The following is a 21,061-nucleotide window of genomic DNA, read 5'->3' on the forward strand; positions in this document are numbered from 1 at the left end:
CCCCCCCACCCCGAGCACTCAGCAACCCGGTACTGGTTGATCGAAACTTAAGGGTATCATTAGTGGCAAAAAAAGGAATTCAGTCCAGTCATTCACATTAAATAAAAGAGGGCCCGTTAACTATAAGTATTTTATTAAAAATATTTTATTTAACTTTTTATTGGGCTTTCCCTTGTGGTAAGTTTGGGAAAATAATGGATTTGGGATAAGAGTTCAGATACCTTTCTGACTATGAGGATTCACTTCAGTAACCATGATTACCTTGTTCAGGGAGAGAAAGTAAAAGCTTTTTAGCTATCACGTCTGTAACTCTTAAAGCCAGGACAGGCTTCATGGGTATGTGACCTGGCTCTCTACTCATAGGGCTGTGCTGGGTTAAATACTCTGCTGTCACTGTCTTGAAATTCTTAATATTTTTTTAACAGGGGATCCCATATTTTCATTTTGCACTGGGCCCTGCAAATTATATACCCAGTCCTGCCTACAGCATTTTATTTAATTACTCCAAATTCCCTCTTCCCTCCTGTCTTGAGTGTTCCAAAAATTTGGAACCTGACCCTGAGATCTTTTCAAGTTTGGAGTTTTTAACTCCTTTTTGGCTTTCATTTTTTAGACAGAAATATTTTAATGTAAATGCTTTTAAGTTTTCCAATTTTGAAAAATCAAGAAGAAAAAGTATAAAGTTAGTTTCTTGGAAATATTTATATGTTATGATATCCTTTGCATTTCCAAAAATGTATAGAGCTGCTTGGTCTCTTCATGGATTCAACCATTTCATGCCTCAGATAAGGCAGTTGAGGCAAATTAAATGACCTGTCGGGTTAAATGGAAATTCGTTACACAACCTGGACTGATGCTGAGATTTCTAATAGAAAGGCTAATGTTCTTTCTGATTCTCTAAGTTATCTTCTCAGTGTGGTCATTTTTAAACTTATAATTTGCTTTCAAAATTATTATAGCTAGTTCTTGAAACAGGTAAAGAAACAAAGCAAAAGACAGAATGCAAAGGATGTTGGCAAATTTTATGAATTCTGAATTTTTAGTATATTCTGATCCCAGAATTTGACTGCTGTTTAGCCGATCACAAATGAGTTTTATAATAATCATCAAGTTGTTTATGGTCCAGAATGCTGAAAACTGAATAATTCTTGAGAATGATGGTCAGAGGAAGAGAGGAGTAGAGCAACTTTCACTGAACTGATTGTTAGGATGGTTCACAATTTCTTACATAATTATTAATAATCTTTTATTTTGGATGTACATATAATCTCACAGGGACTGGGGTAGGGCTGGGCTTTGCTCTCTAATAAGTCACAATCAGCAGTATGTAGAATATTCAGGGAAGATGTAGTTTTATAGCCAATCCTTAGATACCCACTAGCAGTTAAACATATGTGAGTAGTAACAGTGAATGCAAATTAAAAATTTTTTAACCAAAAGATAACTTTAAAATATCAACTCTGAGTAGATCTGAAAGAGGGGAGTCTTTACGGTTTGTTTTTTTCAAAGACCTCAGTCACTCCAGTGTAGATGCTCACCCACATTCCATGAGAATCCACTTATTTCATAATTTATGTGGTTTACAAATAATAAGCTACTAATATCCAGCCCTTATTCACATAACAGTATGACTTCTGACTGCAATATTTTATTTCTGTCCAAAAACTTACACTGTGTTGCACAGTGATTTAGTAGCAAAAGCAACATACTCACTAGTTAGATAACCTTGGGCCACTTACTTAATCTCACCAATTTAAAAACAGAAGAATTATATCTACAATGAAGAGATGTTGAAAGGGTAAAAATCACATTATGTATATAAATTATACAGCACAGAGCCTGCTCAATAAATAATATACAGTAAATGGTAAGCTTGTAATTTTGTAGAAGTAGTGTCTTCCTAAAAATTCTCCTTTGAAGAAAAATACTCAATTCATATGATAAAAAGTAGAGTAGGCTCTGCATTGCCTTATAACAAAACAGCCTGAGCACCTTGATGAAAGATGACATTATTTGACCAACATCATAATTGATTTCATAACACAAAGGAAGAAAGAGCAGGGGGGAAAGATCAGGAGATGGGTGGGGGGCAGGGCAAGTTGCAGGATTAAAAAGAGTGGTCAGGGTGGGCTTTCTTGAGAAGGCCAGATTTGAAGCAGAGACCTGAAGGAGGAGGTAGAGTTAGCTGTGGAAACAAGGCACATGAGGAAGGTAGGGAGAGGATGACTGGAAACGAGATTATGGAGGTTGGAGAGATCTGGAACTTACAGGGCCTCGTGGGCTATCGGAAGAAGTTGGGCTTTTACTCTGAGTAAGATGGGAGCTCTCACAGGGTTTTGAGCAGAAAAGGTCTGTCACTGACTTACGCTTTTAAAGGATCAGTCTGATTATTGGGTTGAAAATAAAAAGGAGGGCCTAGACAGAAGCGGGGAAGTCTGTTCGGATGTGACTGCAGTGATCTAGACAAGAGGTGATGTTGCTGGAACCAGGGTGGTAGCCACATGCAAGGATCAGTCTGATTATTGGGTTGAAAATAAAAAGGAGGGCCTAGACAGAAGCGGGGAAGTTTGTTCGGATGTGACTGCAGTGATCTAGACAAGAGGTGATGTTGCTGGAACCAGGGTGGTAGCCACATGGCCCAGCCATTCTGACCTACACAATCCAACAGATTTGCAAAATGCTCCCTGAGGAGATAGTCCCGCTCCTGTAGAGTATCACTATTCCAGGCCTAGAAAGTTACTGCTATGGCCCAAAGTTTCAGTGGAAAACATAGCAAACTCAACAGGATAGTTGAAGAGAGGTTTATTAAAAGGACTGTTTCCAGATGGGTAGAGTTAAGTGAGAGTAGTGAAGGACATTAAGGCTTGCAGCGTAGAAGCCAGTACCTCCTATAGCCCTGAAGGAGTAAGGGGAGGGAGAAATTACCAGAGCACAGCGAGATCTATGTCTGCAGGAGAAAGCAACCCAAAAAGAGATGTGGTCTTCCCTAGAGGAATGCTGCCTATGCAGCCTGGGGCCCAGCAAGGATACTACTGTAAAAACTGCCCTGACTTCTCTCTCCTTCCACTGGCTGTACTGCTGCCCACATCCCTTCCACCGGCCAGTCTGCAGCCAGAGGGCAGGGGAGGCTGGCTGAAGTAGACCGGAGGGTCAGCCCCTGTGCACGGAGCAGGGTGAAGAGGACAGAATGGATCTGGAGGGGCGAATAGGGAATATCTCACATAGTCACTTTACTTTGTTTTCTCAGGAATGCTAGGGCAATTCTTTGGCCTTTTGATGAAGGACTACAATATTCTAGTCACTCTATAGACGTTTACTTTACAGCATCCACTTTTTTGTTCTTTAAAAAGACTCTGGAAATTTGGGACATGTTTATGCTTTCATGTCTTATCAAACATTTATATTGCATTATGTCATGGTGTTTGTACTCTGTTTACAATAGATAAAGCCTGGTAAAGAATGACCACATTAATATATCACTTGAACATTTTTACTTCCCTCTAAAACAATGAAGAATCAAAGATCTATGAAAGAAAAGAGTTATGAAACATTGACTCTTGTCAATATTGACATGTTCATAACATGGAAGAAAAGGAAAATAGGAAATTAAAGAATAAGAGAGCATAAACATAAACAGAGAGTAGTAGTATAATCATCAGCAAGATAAACATGGAAGTGTCATTGAATACGACGTATGATGTGGACCAGCAATCACACAGCAACCAGCTGGGCCACGTGCACACATGCATTCATGGTTGCACAGTGGTTTACTGGGAACCCCAGTGGGAATGCCTTCTATAAACTCTGTTTCATATACCTACATTTTATGTTGAGAATGCTCTATGCTCTGACACCATCAGTTCTCTGGCAGTATATTAAAACAGTATTTTCATTTGTAATGCTAAAAAAAAAGGGGAGGGGGGTTTGGTTACAACTATGATTATCTATTTAGTGCAGGAAAAACGTAAACATAATTTTGCTTAAATTGTCAAAATAACACCAAAAAATCAATAACTGGGACCTGAATTGCTCTAATTAGACATCCACACAGCTTCAGTTCACTAAATATTTTCCAACTCTCTCATTTAGATTTAGGTCTTGCCATTTGTCAGTGGCAGTATGTACCAAAATGTGAAGCATAACATATTTTCTGAACTGTTACTTTAAAACGTGAATTATTTAATGATACATGCTCTGTTGGATCCTGTATCTTAAAATGCCTATTATCTTTACAGTTACTTTTAAAAGACAGACTTTTAAAAATAATAATTAAGGTATATGTGCTATTCACATGCGTGGAGATGATTTTATAGCATTAAACTTCTGCATAAATATGCCTCAATAAGCAATTAAACCAAAGGCTTTGGTTTGCATTTTAATCCTCCTTTTTCTCTGTGAAGTCATCACAGTCATGTACCTTTGATCTTGCAGTCATTTCTGGCACCAGATTCAGATATCACAGATGAACAATTATTACTTAATAGAATGGAATTCAAAGACAATGGAGTCTAATGAAATGGGGCTTTGTTTTAAACAAAAGTGAAACGTTTTCTAATAGTTGCAAAGAAAGAGTTCTAAGCACAGTAAAGAAATCAATTTATGATCTGAATATCTCAAGCTCTTTTTAATGGTCTTCTAGACACCAAGCAATTTGAAATTTTCTTTGAAAAGTAGACTGTCTGTACTTGAGTTTCTGTTACTATTCTTTTCTTTTGCCCATGTTTTGAGGTAGTTTTTTGTTTGTTTATACAGGCTGTTCCACCTCCCAACTTTGAGATGCCAGTCTCCATCCCAGTGTCCAGTCACAACAGTTTGGTATATAGCAATCCTGTCAGCTCACTGGGAAACCCCAACCTTTTGCCACTGGCCCACCCTTCTCTGCAGAGGAATAGTATGTCTCCTGGTGTAACACATCGGCCTCCAAGTGCAGGTAACACAGGTAAGTCATCATAGGGACATAATGTTAACAAATCCTTGGAAGAAAGCACTCTGGGCAAAAGCCAAGGCTATTTTATCTACAACGTTTTTTCTGTTTTTTCATTTATGTTCTTTCATTGCTTAACATCCACCCCCTGCTAAGTCTTCTACACGATAAAGCCTAAACCCTTTAGCATATCTTTTGAAATCTTCTGTAATCTGCGATTTATCGCTTCAGCCTGTCACTTCTCTGCTCCTGTGGCTATATTATTTGAACCACATACTTTTTCAAACAGGACATCAAATATCCTGCCTCTACACTTTTGTTTCTGCTCTTCCCCTGCCTAAAATGCCATTTTTCCTCTTCTTCCTAGCANCTTTTGCCACTGGCCCACCCTTCTCTGCAGAGGAATAGTATGTCTCCTGGTGTAACACATCGGCCTCCAAGTGCAGGTAACACAGGTAAGTCATCATAGGGACATAATGTTAACAAATCCTTGGAAGAAAGCACTCTGGGCAAAAGCCAAGGCTATTTTATCTACAACGTTTTTTCTGTTTTTTCATTTATGTTCTTTCATTGCTTAACATCCACCCCCTGCTAAGTCTTCTACACGATAAAGCCTAAACCCTTTAGCATATCTTTTGAAATCTTCTGTAATCTGCGATTTATCGCTTCAGCCTGTCACTTCTCTTCTCCTGTGGCTATATTATTTGAACCACATACTTTTTCAAACAGGACATCAAATATCCTGCCTCTACACTTTTGTTTCTGCTCTTCCCCTGCCTAAAATGCCATTTTTCCTCTTCTTCCTAGCAAGGCGTCACCTCTTCTGTGAAACCTTCCCCTCTATTCTCTAATGGCATTTATCACATTTAGTTATTTATTATTTCGGCCAATTTTTATTTATGTATACAGTAACTTACCCCACAAAGAATTTAAGACAAAAAGGAAATATGATAAGATAGCATGATTTGTAAGACATGTGAACTAAAAACAAAGCTGAGTCAGAAATGAAGTGAAAAGCACATCATAAACACATGTACACCTGTCACAAATTTGTCTCTACACCTCTAAGAAATGCTTACTGTTCAATTCACAATGACCCAGAGAAAAGAAATTATTGCTCATCAAAAGCTCAACTATTCTTCGTACTCAGATCAAGCAAAACATATTGCGATGTACTGTATTGAATATGTGTCTACTTCACTGAATTTAAAGAAACTTGAAGGGAAGAAGGTCCTCTTGATTTGCTGGGCTCACAGTAGGAACTAAGTCAATGTGTATTGAAACTAACTAAACCATTCCTTCATATTTCCAGAAGCAGCAGCAAAATTTATTGTGTTTCCAAATCATATATAGCAATTCAATATACAGAATGTTATATATTAACAGTCTATTTTTAAGAAAGGACTCCATAGGAAAATTTTAATATGTCTTAGCCACACATAATTATATTAAAAACAGTTTAGTTATGGAAGAATTTTTCCTTTAGAATACTTAAATATCTGTCTTGTAATCAGAACTCATACATAATTTTTTTTATTACAAAAACTGTATATAGAAAATACAATCAAAATCAGCCAAATAAAATATCTTGATAAATAAGGAGTCTGGAAAATGTGTACAAAAGACTTCATTATGCCATTCTCTCTACTATTTAATATGTTTGAAAATTTTTATATGAATTTTCAATAATTATATGTATTTCTTTCAGATTATACTCAAATGCAGTTGAATTTCATGTTCGTTCATTTTTTAAAATCTTGCACTTTATCTTCAAAATATTATTTGATTGGAAATAATAAACATTTTCTTAAAATGTAATGAACATTTTCTTCTAATTCCAAAACCTGAACCAACTAATAGTTATAAGTATCATCTAGAAGTCTCACAACTAATAATTCTAAGTTTCACTTAGAAGCAATTAGAAAACTAGATGATATTCTCACTACTATTCTTTCGGCTAAATCTTGTTCCTTAAAAACTAAAAGTAATTATTATATTCAATATCTTATTAAAACATCTCAACTCTCATAAATAAACATTGATTGCCGGATTTTAATGCACATTCTTAAGTTAGCAATGAATAAGCATACCTTTCTAAATTTGTGACCAATGAAAACTTGTTTTATTGTGTCAGTAAGTAAAACTTGAGCAGTAAATGTCAGTAGCTTCATGAAATGATCAAAATTCTGGGCAATTAGCATTGCACAAAATTAATGGTATAAAGTATATTTACAAAGGACTAACATCAAATGTGTGGTTATCTGAGAATATAGTAGACCTTACTCTTTTTTTACTTTCTATAAAATGTCAGCTTAGGAAAAACCTAGACTTGGAAATAATAAAAATGCAGAGACCGTTCAAAGACAGGATTTTAAAAATGTAATCTTTCTGTAAAATGTCAGCGACTGAATGTATTTTTAACATTTGAGCACAGCATGTCACAATAAAACAAATGTCAGCCATCTGACTTAGGTAGTACTTTACAAGTTTATGACTCTTGGAAGAGGACAAAATACTGAGGTTGCTAAAGGTAAAGTGTTTTGTTCTGTGGCCTTTAGCCTTTCATTTTCTGATCTTCCTCTTTAATCCATAGGTGGTCTGATGGGTGGAGACCTCACATCCGGTGCAGGCACCAGTGCAGGTAAGCACAGACTTCTAAACTGTAGCATGTATCATTGTTCAGAGTTCTTCTACCAGGTGATTTCCAGGAAGTAAGTCTTTTGAACAAAGTGAAGTTGAGAGGTCTGTGAGAGGCATGGAAAAATGGCCCCAAGAATTTCTAAAGCACTTTTCTGAAGCAGGAGTGGTTAAATAGTTACTTATAAGAAAGCTATTTATTAACCAGAGCCTTTCTTAATAAAATGTCAACTGGTCAGCAGAGAGTTGAGGGCTCTGATGGAATCAACTCAATCCTAGATACCATCCCTGGACACAAGAGTATCTTTTTAGCAAGCCATACTTTTTGTGCTCTTTGTTAATCATTTCACATTAAATGTGAGTCATTTTCCACCCAAAGAAGTACTGAACTCCTGTGCATTTCTAAAGGAGAATACATTTTTTTAAAAAGAGGGAGTAAGATTATAACCATTCAACAATACTATTAATAAGATAAAACCACATTTTGCATTAAAATGAGCTCTTAGAGAACATGAATATAATGTATCCTCAAAAAGTCCCTTAAATATATTTCAGATCTTAAGAACTTTTTACACTGTTGTCAATTGTCTCATAGTCACATTTCTCCAGGGTTCCACATTAACTTACAATATTATGATTATTGAGATATTGGTGTGATTTTCAATGCACAGACAAGATTGCACAATACTTTTAAATGCCAACTGCAGTTCACTATTGGCATAACAAGTAACCATGGTAATTTCTGCAGCTGGAACAGGCTATACATTTAAAATAGTAGGAGGCAGACATGAATGACACAAGGTTATGTTTGAAATGTCAAAAAAAATCAAGTTTATTGAAATATCTATGGACAGCCTAATTAAAATATTTTGCCAGGGTGAAATAATAGCCTGCTAATTATAAGAAAGATGCTATACATTTAAAATAGTAGGAGGCAGACATGAATGACACAAGGTTATGTTTGAAATGTCAAAAAAAATCAAGTTTATTGAAATATCTGTGGACAGCCTAATTAAAATATTTTGCCAGGGTGAAATAATAGCCTGCTAATTATAAGAAAGAAGATCAAGAAAATTGGCATACAAAAACATTTTTATAAATATATTCGTTTGGGGGTAGTTTTTCTCACTTCCGATGATGGCTATTCACTAATTCAGTGAGTACTGAAGAAAAAGTATTAGTACTACACAGTGAATTAACAAACAGGATGAACAGCACTAGCTTCCTGTCTTATATATCTTTTGAAAATTAGGTAGAGTCATATTAATGAGTGAACTCAATGTTGTATTTTTCTGGACACTGAAACAAAATGGTCATTTTTTCCCCCTCAAAAAAGTTCTTTTTGGTTTATAACCTCAAAATTAGAGAACCAGATCAAATCCAGACCGATGTTTCTTGGATTCAAGTATCTGCCAAACACCATGGTTAGGGAGAATAGTGGGGACTGAGAATTGGGTGGTCACAAAGACAAAGACATAATATAAGAAAAATAGTTTAGATGTTGTGGTATTTTATCCAATATCTCACTGCACCGGTTTGCTTGCTATTTTGGGAACAGCAAATAGTGGTGTTCAAAGTTATTAAAAGTAGTAAAAAAAAAAATGTGGAGGAAAACATGGGTTACTTAGCTTTGATGGAAGTGACCTCATGTTACTGCTTGGTAGCTAGAATGCTTTAGAATACTATATTGAAAATAAAGTGTTTGGTTGGTCAATTATGCTGTCATAGTTGATTTCCTGACAGTCTGCTAAGTTTAATGGTTCTCTAGGGATAGGAAAGACATTCAATCTTGTAAACACAAAAGTTTGCCACATACAGGCTATCGCATTGTTGAACGCTAACAAAATCTTATGAGCTTAGCAAATTTATCCTCTTACCTCAGGACCTCTGCTGTAGGCGTAAGAATCTTCTAATGCAAAAATAGAAGAAAACAAAAGACACTCAATTGTTCCATCCTGACCATAGTAAATGTTATATTTTGTAGCCACTAACATACAGTTTTCACAGTTTCCATAGAGTTTTGAAAGTTACCCACTTTTTAAAAATAGAGGAAGAAGCCCTTTCTAACCCTGGTTCTAAGAAACACCTGTTTCAGATGCCAGTTAGTCTTGAACTTAGCTGTCACGTACTGCTCATAAGCTCAGCTGTTTTCCCCTTCTTTCTCATGCCAACCAGGATCATATGTTGAAGCTGAATATATCTGTGCTGATGTCAGAGAATCATATAACACCAGGGGGAAACAAGGCCAGCCAGAATCTACTCTACATTTTCAGAAAAGAAAACTAAAGTGAAATGGCCAAAAGATATCTTCCAAATTTTGAATATTGTCATTGAAATTCAAAGTCTCACATAAATTTAGACACTCTGAGGCCAAGTGGCAAGACTCTGCCATCAAGTTAAACACTTTTTAGCCTTTGTAGTTCTTTCAAAATCAAGTCATCTCAACTTGTAAAAAGGAGATAGTCTCATGAGGGAAGGAAATGAATTTAACTTTTATTGTGTGCCTATAAATACCGAAAGACCAAAAGTGTAAGCATTCTCTTTCTCAGCTCAGCTCCATCATAAAATGTAGCATCTTTCCTGTCCAGTCTCTTGAGCCATTCCTATCCCTCATACCATCCTTCAGTGAGTCACCAAGTCTGCTTCCAAGGTATTTCCTAAATCTACCCCTCTCTCTCCATTCCCATCCCACTGTCCTGACTTAGGCTTATACCAATACCCCAGGACTGGTTACAGAGCCTCCTGCTACATCTCCCTGCTTTACACTGCATCCCACTCCAGTCTCCCTATGACTGAGTGGTCTTTCTCAAAGCCTTAAACTAATTGTCGGTCATCATTCACATGCTGAAAATCCAGCAATGGCTTTTCAATTCTTCCAGAATTAACCATCAGCCTCTTATCTCTGGCCCATCCCTACTCCCCAGTCTTACCTTCTTTCCTTCTGCCACTGCCTTCAAGAACTCTACACTCCAACTCTACTAATAGCAAACATTTCTATCACTCTTACTAAGAGTTTCACTAAAAGTAACTTATTTATTCTCATAACAGTTCTTTAAACTAGACGTTCACATTATGTCCTTTCTACAGATGGGGAAATTGGGGCACAGGGAGTTTCAATAATTGCCCGAGGTGGTACCCAGGCAGTCTGGCTTCACAGTCTATCTCTTAACTGCTGCACTGTGCTGCCACTTTCCAGAGACTGTCAAGGCTTCTTGCCTTTACCTGTGCATTCATAGCACTCCTTTCCTTCATGCTACTGAGCACTCTTTTTCAGGACATCTTTTCCTGACTCTTCCAGAGGAGTTATGCACCTTTTCTTTGTGCTCACATAGAAGTCTGTGCCAACATTAAGTATTATAGATGCAATGTCTGGGCAAGTCTCTCTCTTGGGCACTTAGCTCTCTGAGGGCAAACTGTATCTTATTTAGCTTGTATTCCCAGCTCAACAGGTAAGAATTAGCACACAGCAAACATTCAGGTAACAGTCATTGACTGAGTAAAGGAAAAGTTGATCTTCTAAACATAACGTTTTAATAGTGTTGATGTAAAGTGGTAAGAACAGTTCAAAGAAATTCTGTAATTTTAAATACAAAAAGATATACCTTGATGTGTAATTCACAAAAATAATATATTCTTCTGATACTGTATATAATGAATGTCTAATTAACTATTTGATTAAGTGGCTGAGTACCAATGGCCAATAAAACAAAGTGTTACTAATTTTACTATTATTCTTTAGTGGAAAACCTAAAGAGGTGATTTATAATAGTAAATGAAATGTGGGTTGGTGTCTGAGACCATCACAGATCACCTCTCAAAACAATGAACCTCTTTTTTATCCTCAATTAGATTTAAATTAATTTCAAAAATGAAGGCAAATGTTAATAAATAAGTAACAGGATGGGGTTGCACTTTTGGTACAAGGGAAATATATAGAAAGTCATTATAATACATTAGTAATAGTGACATTTCTAGGTTTCAGTTGACAGTTATTCATCCACCACTTAAGCCTTTCCTCTCAACAACCAAAATGAAAATTCACTACATTTAAAATTACATTTTCTCATATCTCTGTACATTAAAGCTTTTAACATGCTAATCTGTGTGGTTACTGATGATTGTAAGATCAAGTTCAGTTGAGTTTTTGTATTCATTAAATTTAATGGTAATAACCATTGGCACAGCAGTGCTTTGTGTCAGATTATTCACTATCTTATTGTTACCCTTTGTTTTCACTGTGATAATATGGTTGGCTTTTATTGAGTGGAAAGTACCAGTATGCTCAAGGATGTATTGATTCGTGGTTGAGATCAAAAGAAAGAAAAGAAAGAGAAAAAAAAAAAAAGAAAAGAAAAGCCTTTAGGAATTGATCTGAAAAATTAAGAGAATTTTATAATCTACATAAAAGAAAAGAAAAGAAAAGCCTTTAGGAATTGATCTGAAAAATTAAGAGAATTTTATAATCTACATAGCTGTTTGACAATAAGGCAAAGGAGATTTATGCATATTGGTTAATAATTTTAATTGGCATTTATTGTAAATTGGATATAATTTTATATAAAAAGAAACTAACAGCTGTTTCCTTATTTTGATTGTTAATTGTTTACTATTTTATGCATTTGGTTGTCAAGCATTGTCACTTCTGGAATGCTTAATTTATAGCAGCTAAATACGTGGAGACTGAGCAGTGAATAAGACCTGTTTTCCTGACTCTGGGAAGACTCCATCTAGCAAGTCCTTAGATCATGATTTAGCACCTTTGTACTTAATACTAACATTGGAAATAAAACACAAATATCTTTATAATAATAAAACTTTACATAGATGATTTTTCTGTAAGTCATCTAGCATTGAAAAAGAAAAATCTAGCATATTACAAAATGGAACTAGGTGGAGAGAGGAAAGACCACACAATGCTTAATTTTTCTGTACCAATGCCATTTTTTTGCAAGTATTTGTTTTTGAGAATACTTATCAAAAATTTTTTGTCTGACTTTCTTATCAGCCAAAGACTTCTCTGCATTTCTTACTCAGTGATTTAAAATATCAGTGATTAAAAATTCAGTCTAAAAAGACTGGATTTAACAAATTTGTGTTTTTGTTGACTAACAAAACACTAATTCAGATTGCAATATTCAAGAAAGGGAGAGAGATACCATTTAATTGCTCTCAAATAAGAAAATTTTGTATAAAAATACAATTTTTGTATTACTTATTAAAATATTATTAAGCAAAAAATGAAAAAAACTAAGTTAATAGTTGGATTCTGTTTTAAAAGTATTATTCTGTTAATTTGAATTGTTCTGAAAAAAATTCTGAATTCATTAGCAGTTTCACCTTGAGAGGTCACCCAAAACATAAATAAAGACCCAGCACTATTGCTTTATTATCATCTATGAAATTAAGTAACAGTGATATTTTTCACCCAAACCAAGGTTATCAAGACTTATTAAAGGAAAAAAAATAATCCTCTAATTGGATGATCTACAGCACGTGATAAACAGCTGCTGCCAAGAAAATCGGTGTCCGCTTCTCTTATACAAGAGCTGGCAAATTGTAGATAAAGCAGAACTTTGACACCATTCTCTTGGGGCCTGTGTTGAAGTGGGAAAGGCAGGTCAAAGAGAAGACAAATGAAAAATGTTACAGGTTAAGTCAAGAATGTTGTAAAATCTGCCTTCAACCCCTTTGGTTTGACTTAATTCATAAGGAGTTTGATTTCCAGAGGGAAAAATAAAATTTCATATTATAACTTCATAGAGAGACTTCAGACCCCTTCGTTTAACAAGATTTCTGACTTCACAGATTATATCCTTTTTACCCTCTATCCTTCTATTATATTCAGTAAAGCAATGCAAAAATTGGCCTCTTCATTCATATCCCATTGATTTATCCTAAGAGTGTGACTGATAATAAAACCTTGGTCATTTTTAATATTAAATTTAAGCAGTTAATTCCCCCACCCCTAAAATATTAGTTTAGTTTTACTCAAAATAAGTCTTTTTTTTTCACAGTAATCTTTTTTCCATGTACACTATTGGGTTCTTTCTTCCCTATTTTTGTCATTACCATAAGATTTTGTTTGTAGATTACATAGAAAGGAACACATTTTTTTTCATAATCATCAGTGATGTGAAATTGTGCTTCAGTAGACAGCAGATGCTGGACGAGGGATGTGGTTAAAAAACCCCTCTTTTGGAAATCAATTTTTTACCTACCAGGGACTTTCTCACTCAGGGCTTCAAGGCTATCAGCCAAGAGTATAATTTACTGTTTTTAGAAAAGCCTTTGCCAATCACTTAAACTTTGCAGTTAGACTTACAATAGTATGTTTCAGTTAAATTTCTTTTTTTTTAATTTTATACATTTTTTTATTGAAGCATAATTAATTATACATATTTTGGGGGTACAGCATTGAATACCATCACCTGTGTATGACATGTGATATCCAATCAATATTATTCGCATATTCATTATCACAAATTGTAATTACTTTTTGAGCCCCTTACCCAATATCTTCTCAATACCCCTCTCCCTTCCCTCCCCACCTCTAGTAATACAACTGAATACAGTCTCATATTTGAAAGATATTTAACTACTTTAAACTAAAGGAAACTAACTATATTGTACCAAAACCTTGAATAAATAGTTTCAATTTATAATCCACAGATGTGTCCATGGGATGCTAAGTGTTCACTGGATTTATTTACTGTTTCTCCATTTCAGTTGTTTTAACTGAACTCAATATTTAAGCGTTTACTGTTTTTCTAGACACCGTGTCCTTCTTTTGCAATTTCTTGGCCTTAGAGTCCACTTACCACCTACAGTTATGATAAAGAACTGATTATGTTGTATTTGAAGTATGATGGAAGAAAAAGTCCTACAATACTGGTATAGATTATCATAATATAGTAGTCAGAGCAAATCTAAATCTATGGTAAACTCAGATATTCAAACATGATAACGTTAATTTATGTAACAACCATGAAAAAGTAATCTTTAATTGGCTCTAATATTAAGCAACTCATTGAAAACTATAAAATCTTGGAGCAGAATTTTTGCTCAAGCAGTATGGGAAAATATTACAGAGGCAGATATTCAGAATAATAAAATAAGCAAAGAAAGTATGTAACATACAAGTTATTTTAGGGATGGCATTATTGCCCTTGAAAACTCTGTGAATTCCTGTTTTTTCAGGATTGTTGTAAGAATTAAATAAGATATCAATGCAAGACATTTAGCACAGTTTCTACCCCAGGATAAGTGCTTGTCAGTAAGTGTTAGTTATTAGTAGTATTAAAATTATATTCTTGGTTTTTAACCAAAAAAAAAAAAAAACATTTAGTTTAATGCAGTTTCAGTAATATTTATTAAACGTGCAGTGCATGAGTGGCAGACCATAGGCTTCACAGAGGTGTCCAGTGTGGCCCCATCCTCAAGGGTGGGAGTGAAGCAGATACATTAATAAACCTGGGACAGGATGTGAGAGCAGTAGAGTGTAGTTCAACACATTTCACTTTGAACATTATGAACTTCTGATATACTCGCAGCAGTTGTGTAAATGTTAAAACCACAAGTAATTATTCTTTCTCTTCTGTCATGTTCTCTTTAATTTATACTGTCTCAATATTTTTGTTTATAAAAATGACTGAAAGAATGAACGATTGCATCAATAATGAACTCCCCCTCGTTTTTAGCAAAGAGACAGCCCCAAAATCACAAGAAGTGAACAATTAAATGAGTCATAAATCTATCATTCATTGTTACGTGAAATTTTTCAAAGATAGCAAGGTTCAATATCATTTTTATGGTGCAATTAGAAACTATCCCTCCAGTAAATCAGTACCCAAAGCAGAAAGAGATTTTGAGTGCTTTTGTTTCCTGGAAACATTAGATTGCCAATTCCTTCCTTATTTGCAATGGAACCTTTACCAGAAAGAGAAAAAAAATACAAGGGTGCATGCTAAATCTCAAACATCTGGCTTTTGTAACAACGGAGTAGAAGCAGCGTGCGTTTTGGATTCAAATTAAAGTTCACCCACCTGCTGACAGAGTGATCTCAGTCAAGCCACAAATGCTTCATAAGACTCAGTTTCCTCATCTGTCAAAAGTTGGGATGATCATGCCTGATGCACATGACTATTAGGACAGATGAAAGAGTCGTTTGCCAACACAAACTTACTTTATGACAAAGACTATCAATCTTTGGAAAAACTACTTAGAAGTAATAAAAATTCTTTACTTCTGCCTCACAATCCAGATTATGTTATGTGCTGTATATTCAAAGTTCAATATCTAGTTGGTAGATACACTATTAATTTCATAAAAGTTCACCAAACAAAACACAGCCCAATAACCATCAAGGATAAGTTACCTAGATATAAAACCCTGAAGCTGTGGTCCAGCGTCAGGTGACATGGTCAAGCAGAAGAGACAATCCCTTTTTAGAATGTCTTCTGCCCCTGAACTGGTACAGCCAAGAATAGTCTTGGCTTTGGTGTATCGTTGGGGTATTTTTCTAAGAATATACCACAGAAGGCACTGAGGTTTCACAGCAGTTTCTTCATAATCTGACATTATGCATTATTATATTATTTCCCTAAGAAACCCCCAGAGAGAGTGGAGACTTGATTTTGTGTGTAAGAATCTGTAATCAGGAGTCTTTAGCAGGATAAGAATCAGAAATCTGATTTTCCCCATTCTACATTAAACATATTGAAATTTTTATCATTCCCAGATTTCTGACCCCTGAATATTCTGTGGTTGCCTTTTCTCTTAGAGCTATCCCATGAAAAAGATCCCCTTTTCCCTCAAAAAAAAAATTGATTGTGATTGACAACAGCTGAATAACTTATAGTTCCCAGCATTTTTAACAGGGTTCCAGGTAGTCGGGGCAGAGTGAGTATAGGACTGCAGTCTAGAAGGTCATATTTCTTCACTAAAAAAAAATTTGCTCTGGTGTTCAGTGTAGCTAAACCCAATATTTTCTATTTGTAAATATTTATTTATCCAGGAGACCAGAAATGTGGTTTGGAACATCACCATTCTGTGCCTCTTTATATGAGTTCAGCATCTTCTGAACCAGATCTACTATTTGTGATGTCCAAGTTGATCACGTAATGGGTCCCTCAAACTTCTGCATCACCTCTGGCTTAGTATAACCTTTGAGTCTCCCATCCCTGGTCTTACACACTATTTGTTTCCTCTCTTCCTTTGTATTCTCATAATTTTAAAATGAGAATTGATACAGAAGAGCTTTCAAAATCTCAGAGTGTGACTGATTTTCAAGGAGCAACATAGTGGTGTACTTCAGGGCATGGACTCTGGACACACTGCTTAGCTCCACCAGTTGAGAGCTGTTTCACATTGAGCAAGTTCCTGGACCTCTCTGTTCTTCAGTTTTCTCCTTATGCAACCCAGAGATACTAGTAGTACCTCACAGAGTTGCCCTTGTGAGGATTAAAGGTGTTTATATGCATTGATGATATCAAACACTTATACAGCAGTTACTAGGTGACTGGTACTGTTCTGGGCAGTTAATGTATATGGTTGATGTTGTGAGTACTCCTATTATTGGTAAATAACAATATGCAAAGTGTTTGCAGTTGTTAATATTGATGCACCATCGTGTTGGTGATGGCTTCCTCAGGTGAGTACCTGAGAGTTTCTAATTCTAATTACTTTTATGCTTCTCCCACACAAATGAAATAATTACTTACATTGAGAAAATGAAGGCTCAGTAGGGTTGAAGGAATTCTAATGGCGACACCATGATTAGAACCTGGACTTATCTGCTTTATCCTCCTTGGTCCTCAACTCCTGACTGCCTTGTAAATCTTTCCATCTCTGCTGCCTCATTCAGACCTCTTTCCTCACGTGTTCTATATCAGGCACATCCTAACTAGCTTCCCTGAAAGCAGTCTTAACCCCCTTTTATCTCTTATTTCCATTGCCACAATTGTTATTTTCTTAACACACAGAGTGAACAAAGCTAATGATTCAGAAGCCATCTTTGGCTACTCATTTTCTGTAGGATAAAGCCTGGTAAAAGTATTGTATAAAGTCTACAGTATAAAATTAACATGACCTGAGAAGTTTAAGTTAGCCAAGCTTATTTTCCCAGCTTCTAAAAACTGCATACTCTAAAACACCAGGTGTTTCATCTTCATAGGAGTGCTCCACCTTCTCAAATACAGTTGCAACCCTAACGTCTCTTTGTCCTGAATTCCTTCTCTCCAAAAAGTCTCTCTGAACCATCTGATAAAATCCTGTTTACTCTTAATTGCCACCCTCCCTTCATTCTTCTTCCTAGAATATCAGGCAGCCCATCTATATTAATCCATTTCTGTTGCTTATAACAAAATACCCAGAACTGAGTAATTTATAAGAAGCAATATTTATTGCTTACAGTTTAAGAGGCTGGGAAGTCCGAAGTCTGGGGAACACATCTGGTGAGGGTCTTCTTTGGTGCTGGCTTTACAGCAATGCAGGGGTCTCACATGACAGAAAATGGCAGAGCAGAGAGAAACAGAGAGACTCACGTGTTGTCCTTTTAAAACTTTTAGAACCGTGCCTATGACCACCGTTAAACAATTCGCTATGGGAGTGTCCTGACAAGCTAATCACCTCTTCAAGGTCCCACCTTTCAATTACTGTAATAGTATTAACCACCCTCAATAGTTACAGTGGGGATTAAGCATCAATGACTTTGGGGGGGGCATGAGTTCAGCATCTTCTGAACCAGATCTACTATTTGTGATGTCCAAGTTGATCACGTAATGGGTCCCTCAAACTTCTGCATCACCTCTGGCTTAGTATAACCTTTGAGTCTCCCATCCCTGGTCTTACACACTATTTGTTTCCTCTCTTCCTTTGTATTCCCATAATTTTAGAATGAGAATTGATACAGAAGAGCTTTCAAAATCTCAGAGTGTGACTGATTTTCAAGGAGCAACATAGTGGTGTACTTCAGGGCATGGACTCTGGACACACTGCTTAGCTCCACCAGTTGAGAGCTGTTTCACATTGAGCAAGTTCCTGGACCTCTCTGTTCTTCAGTTTTCTCCTTATGCAACCCAGAGATACTAGTAGTACCTCACAGAGTTGCCCTTGTGAGGATTAAAGGTGTTTATATGCATTGATGATATCAAACACTTATACAGCAGTTACTAGGTGACTGGTACTGTTCTGGGCAGTTAATGTATATGGTTGATGTTGTGAGTACTCCTATTATTGGTAAATAACAATATGCAAAGTGTTTGCAGTTGTTAATATTGATGCACCATCGTGTTGGTGATGGCTTCCTCAGGTGAGTACCTGAGAGTTTCTAATTCTAATTACTTTTATGCTTCTCCCACACAAATGAAATAATTACTTACATTGAGAAAATGAAGGCTCAGTAGGGTTGAAGGAATTCTAATGGCGACACCATGATTAGAACCTGGACTTATCTGCTTTATCCTCCTTGGTCCTCAACTCCTGACTGCCTTGTAAATCTTTCCATCTCTGCTGCCTCATTCAGACCTCTTTCCTCACGTGTTCTATATCAGGCACATCCTAACTAGCTTCCCTGAAAGCAGTCTTAACCCCCTTTTATCTCTTATTTCCATTGCCACAATTGTTATTTTCTTAACACACAGAGTGAACAAAGCTAATGATTCAGAAGCCATCTTTGGCTACTCATTTTCTGTAGGATAAAGCCTGGTAAAAGTATTGTATAAAGTCTACAGTATAAAATTAACATGACCTGAGAAGTTTAAGTTAGCCAAGCTTATTTTCCCAGCTTCTAAAAACTGCATACTCTAAAACACCAGGTGTTTCATCTTCATAGGAGTGGGCCATTCAATCCACTGCACTATCTTTTGGTGAAAAGTTCTGTGTGAGTCCATTAATGAGATTTATTTTGATATAGAGACAACACAGTAGTCTTCATGGCAATAAACACTTGTCAGTGTGGGACCATTCAATCCACTGCACTATCTTTTGGTGAAAAGTTCTGTGTGAGTCCATTAATGAGGTTTATTTTGATATAGAGACAACACAGTAGTCTTCATGGCAATAAACACTTGTCAGTGTGGGAGAAAAGATCAGTGTCTTGTTAAAGTTTTCATTCCCATTAGGGAACATTTCAACCTTATTTGATGTACCACTTGCAGTTAGCTAAGGCAGTGTGCTGTGAATTAACAGGTGCAACAGGTAAAAAAGAAGCTCCAATTAACTCTCTATAAACAAATGTAGTAGGCGGGCACTTGTATGATTTCCTGACTTTCATATTACATGATTAATAAGCAGTTTGTCTCAATGGCGTACTTGGTCATCAATTTGCAATCATTATCTAAAATAGAAAATTTTCTGAAGTAGCATAAAGAGAAGATAACCCTGAATGTTTGGATTTAACAAGTCAGTCATTACCTTTTCAGTTCTCACCTTTCCTTCTTTCAGTAACTTAAACTTTAGTGCTGCTCCCAAATAATTCTTATTTTTTTTAGCATAGTCTATATATCTGTTTCTGAAATGTTTGAAGAACTAGTACTTAGTGTAGTGTCACTGCCTCTAATTACAGCAGGCATTTAGAGCAGAGCAAGTTCAATGTGGGCTGAAGTTGTCTGAAAGGCATCATGAAAGAATTGGGACTTTAACTGATCCTTAAAAGATGAACTTGAATTAAACAGTAGAGCGAACACTGCCGGTTATTGAACTGCTAAAGCAAAGGCTCAGGCGTATTCACAGGACAGTAAGCCTGGCTGTGGCCTTTGCAAATTAGGTTAAATAGATAGAGAGGGTCAACTATATAGACAGTCCTGAGAGCCACGCAGGGCACTGACCCATCTGTGTTAAGCATTGTATAAAAAAGGAATGTGATGGAAGTGTCAGTTTAGAAAGATTTTCCTGGGTGGGTTGGTTAATATCACACATGTATCAAAAAGTTTGCATACAGCTTCACACCTCCCTGAAGCTCATTTTAAGGCTTGGTGAAGAACGCTTCAACTAGAGACCGGGGCCCAGATGCGGAGTTATTGAAAGACTTAGTCAAATGGTAGTGAAAGCCTTAGTCTAGGATGGTGGCAATGGAGATGGAGACAAGCATTTTTGAAGAAAACAATATTTGGTATCTCATTGGATATGGAGATGGAAGAAGGGTGAGGGAATGGTCAGAGATGACAATTTGGGAGATTAAAAAGAAAAGATTGAATCAGTGGAAATATTAGCCATGGTATGTAAGTTTCTGTTTTGTACTTATTAATTTTATACTTGTATTTATAATTACAAGTCCTGGAAAAGAAAAAAAAAAGAGTGAAAATACTCATAATGCCTAAACATCAAAATGAAAGAAAGTTTCAGAACTTTGAGCTCAGAGATAGATGCTCAGTTGAGCTCTGTGAGACAAGGCAAAATGCCCTCCTCATAATATCCTAAGCCAGGAATATGTTCTTTGAATTTACAACTTCTTAAAATAGGAGTCAATAAAAAAAAAGCAGCAAGTGTTTGCAAGTTAACTGT

General features: G+C 36.0%; 1 protein-coding gene across 6 annotated transcripts in view; it reads left to right on the plus strand.

Annotated features, from left to right (window-relative positions):
* Positions 1–21,061, plus strand: part of MEF2C (myocyte enhancer factor 2C) — a 147,718-nt gene that overhangs the window by 108,933 nt on the left and 17,724 nt on the right. For 4 of the 6 annotated variants that reach the window (XM_008567736.1, XM_008567731.1, XM_008567735.1 and 1 more), the window contains 2 exons: positions 4,753–4,939; positions 7,518–7,565. In XM_008567736.1, the coding sequence (XP_008565958.1) occupies positions 4,753–4,939; positions 7,518–7,565 (235 nt within the window). Of the gene's footprint in view, positions 1–4,752; positions 4,940–5,343; positions 5,380–7,517; positions 7,566–21,061 lie in introns of all 6 variants that reach the window. The other 2 variants (XM_008567734.1, XM_008567732.1) reach the window with 1 other exon arrangement.

The sequence above is a fragment of the Galeopterus variegatus genome, unplaced genomic scaffold (genome assembly GCF_000696425.1).
Source record: "Galeopterus variegatus unplaced genomic scaffold, G_variegatus-3.0.2 Scaffold341, whole genome shotgun sequence".
NCBI classification, from domain to species: Eukaryota; Metazoa; Chordata; class Mammalia; order Dermoptera; family Cynocephalidae; genus Galeopterus; species Galeopterus variegatus.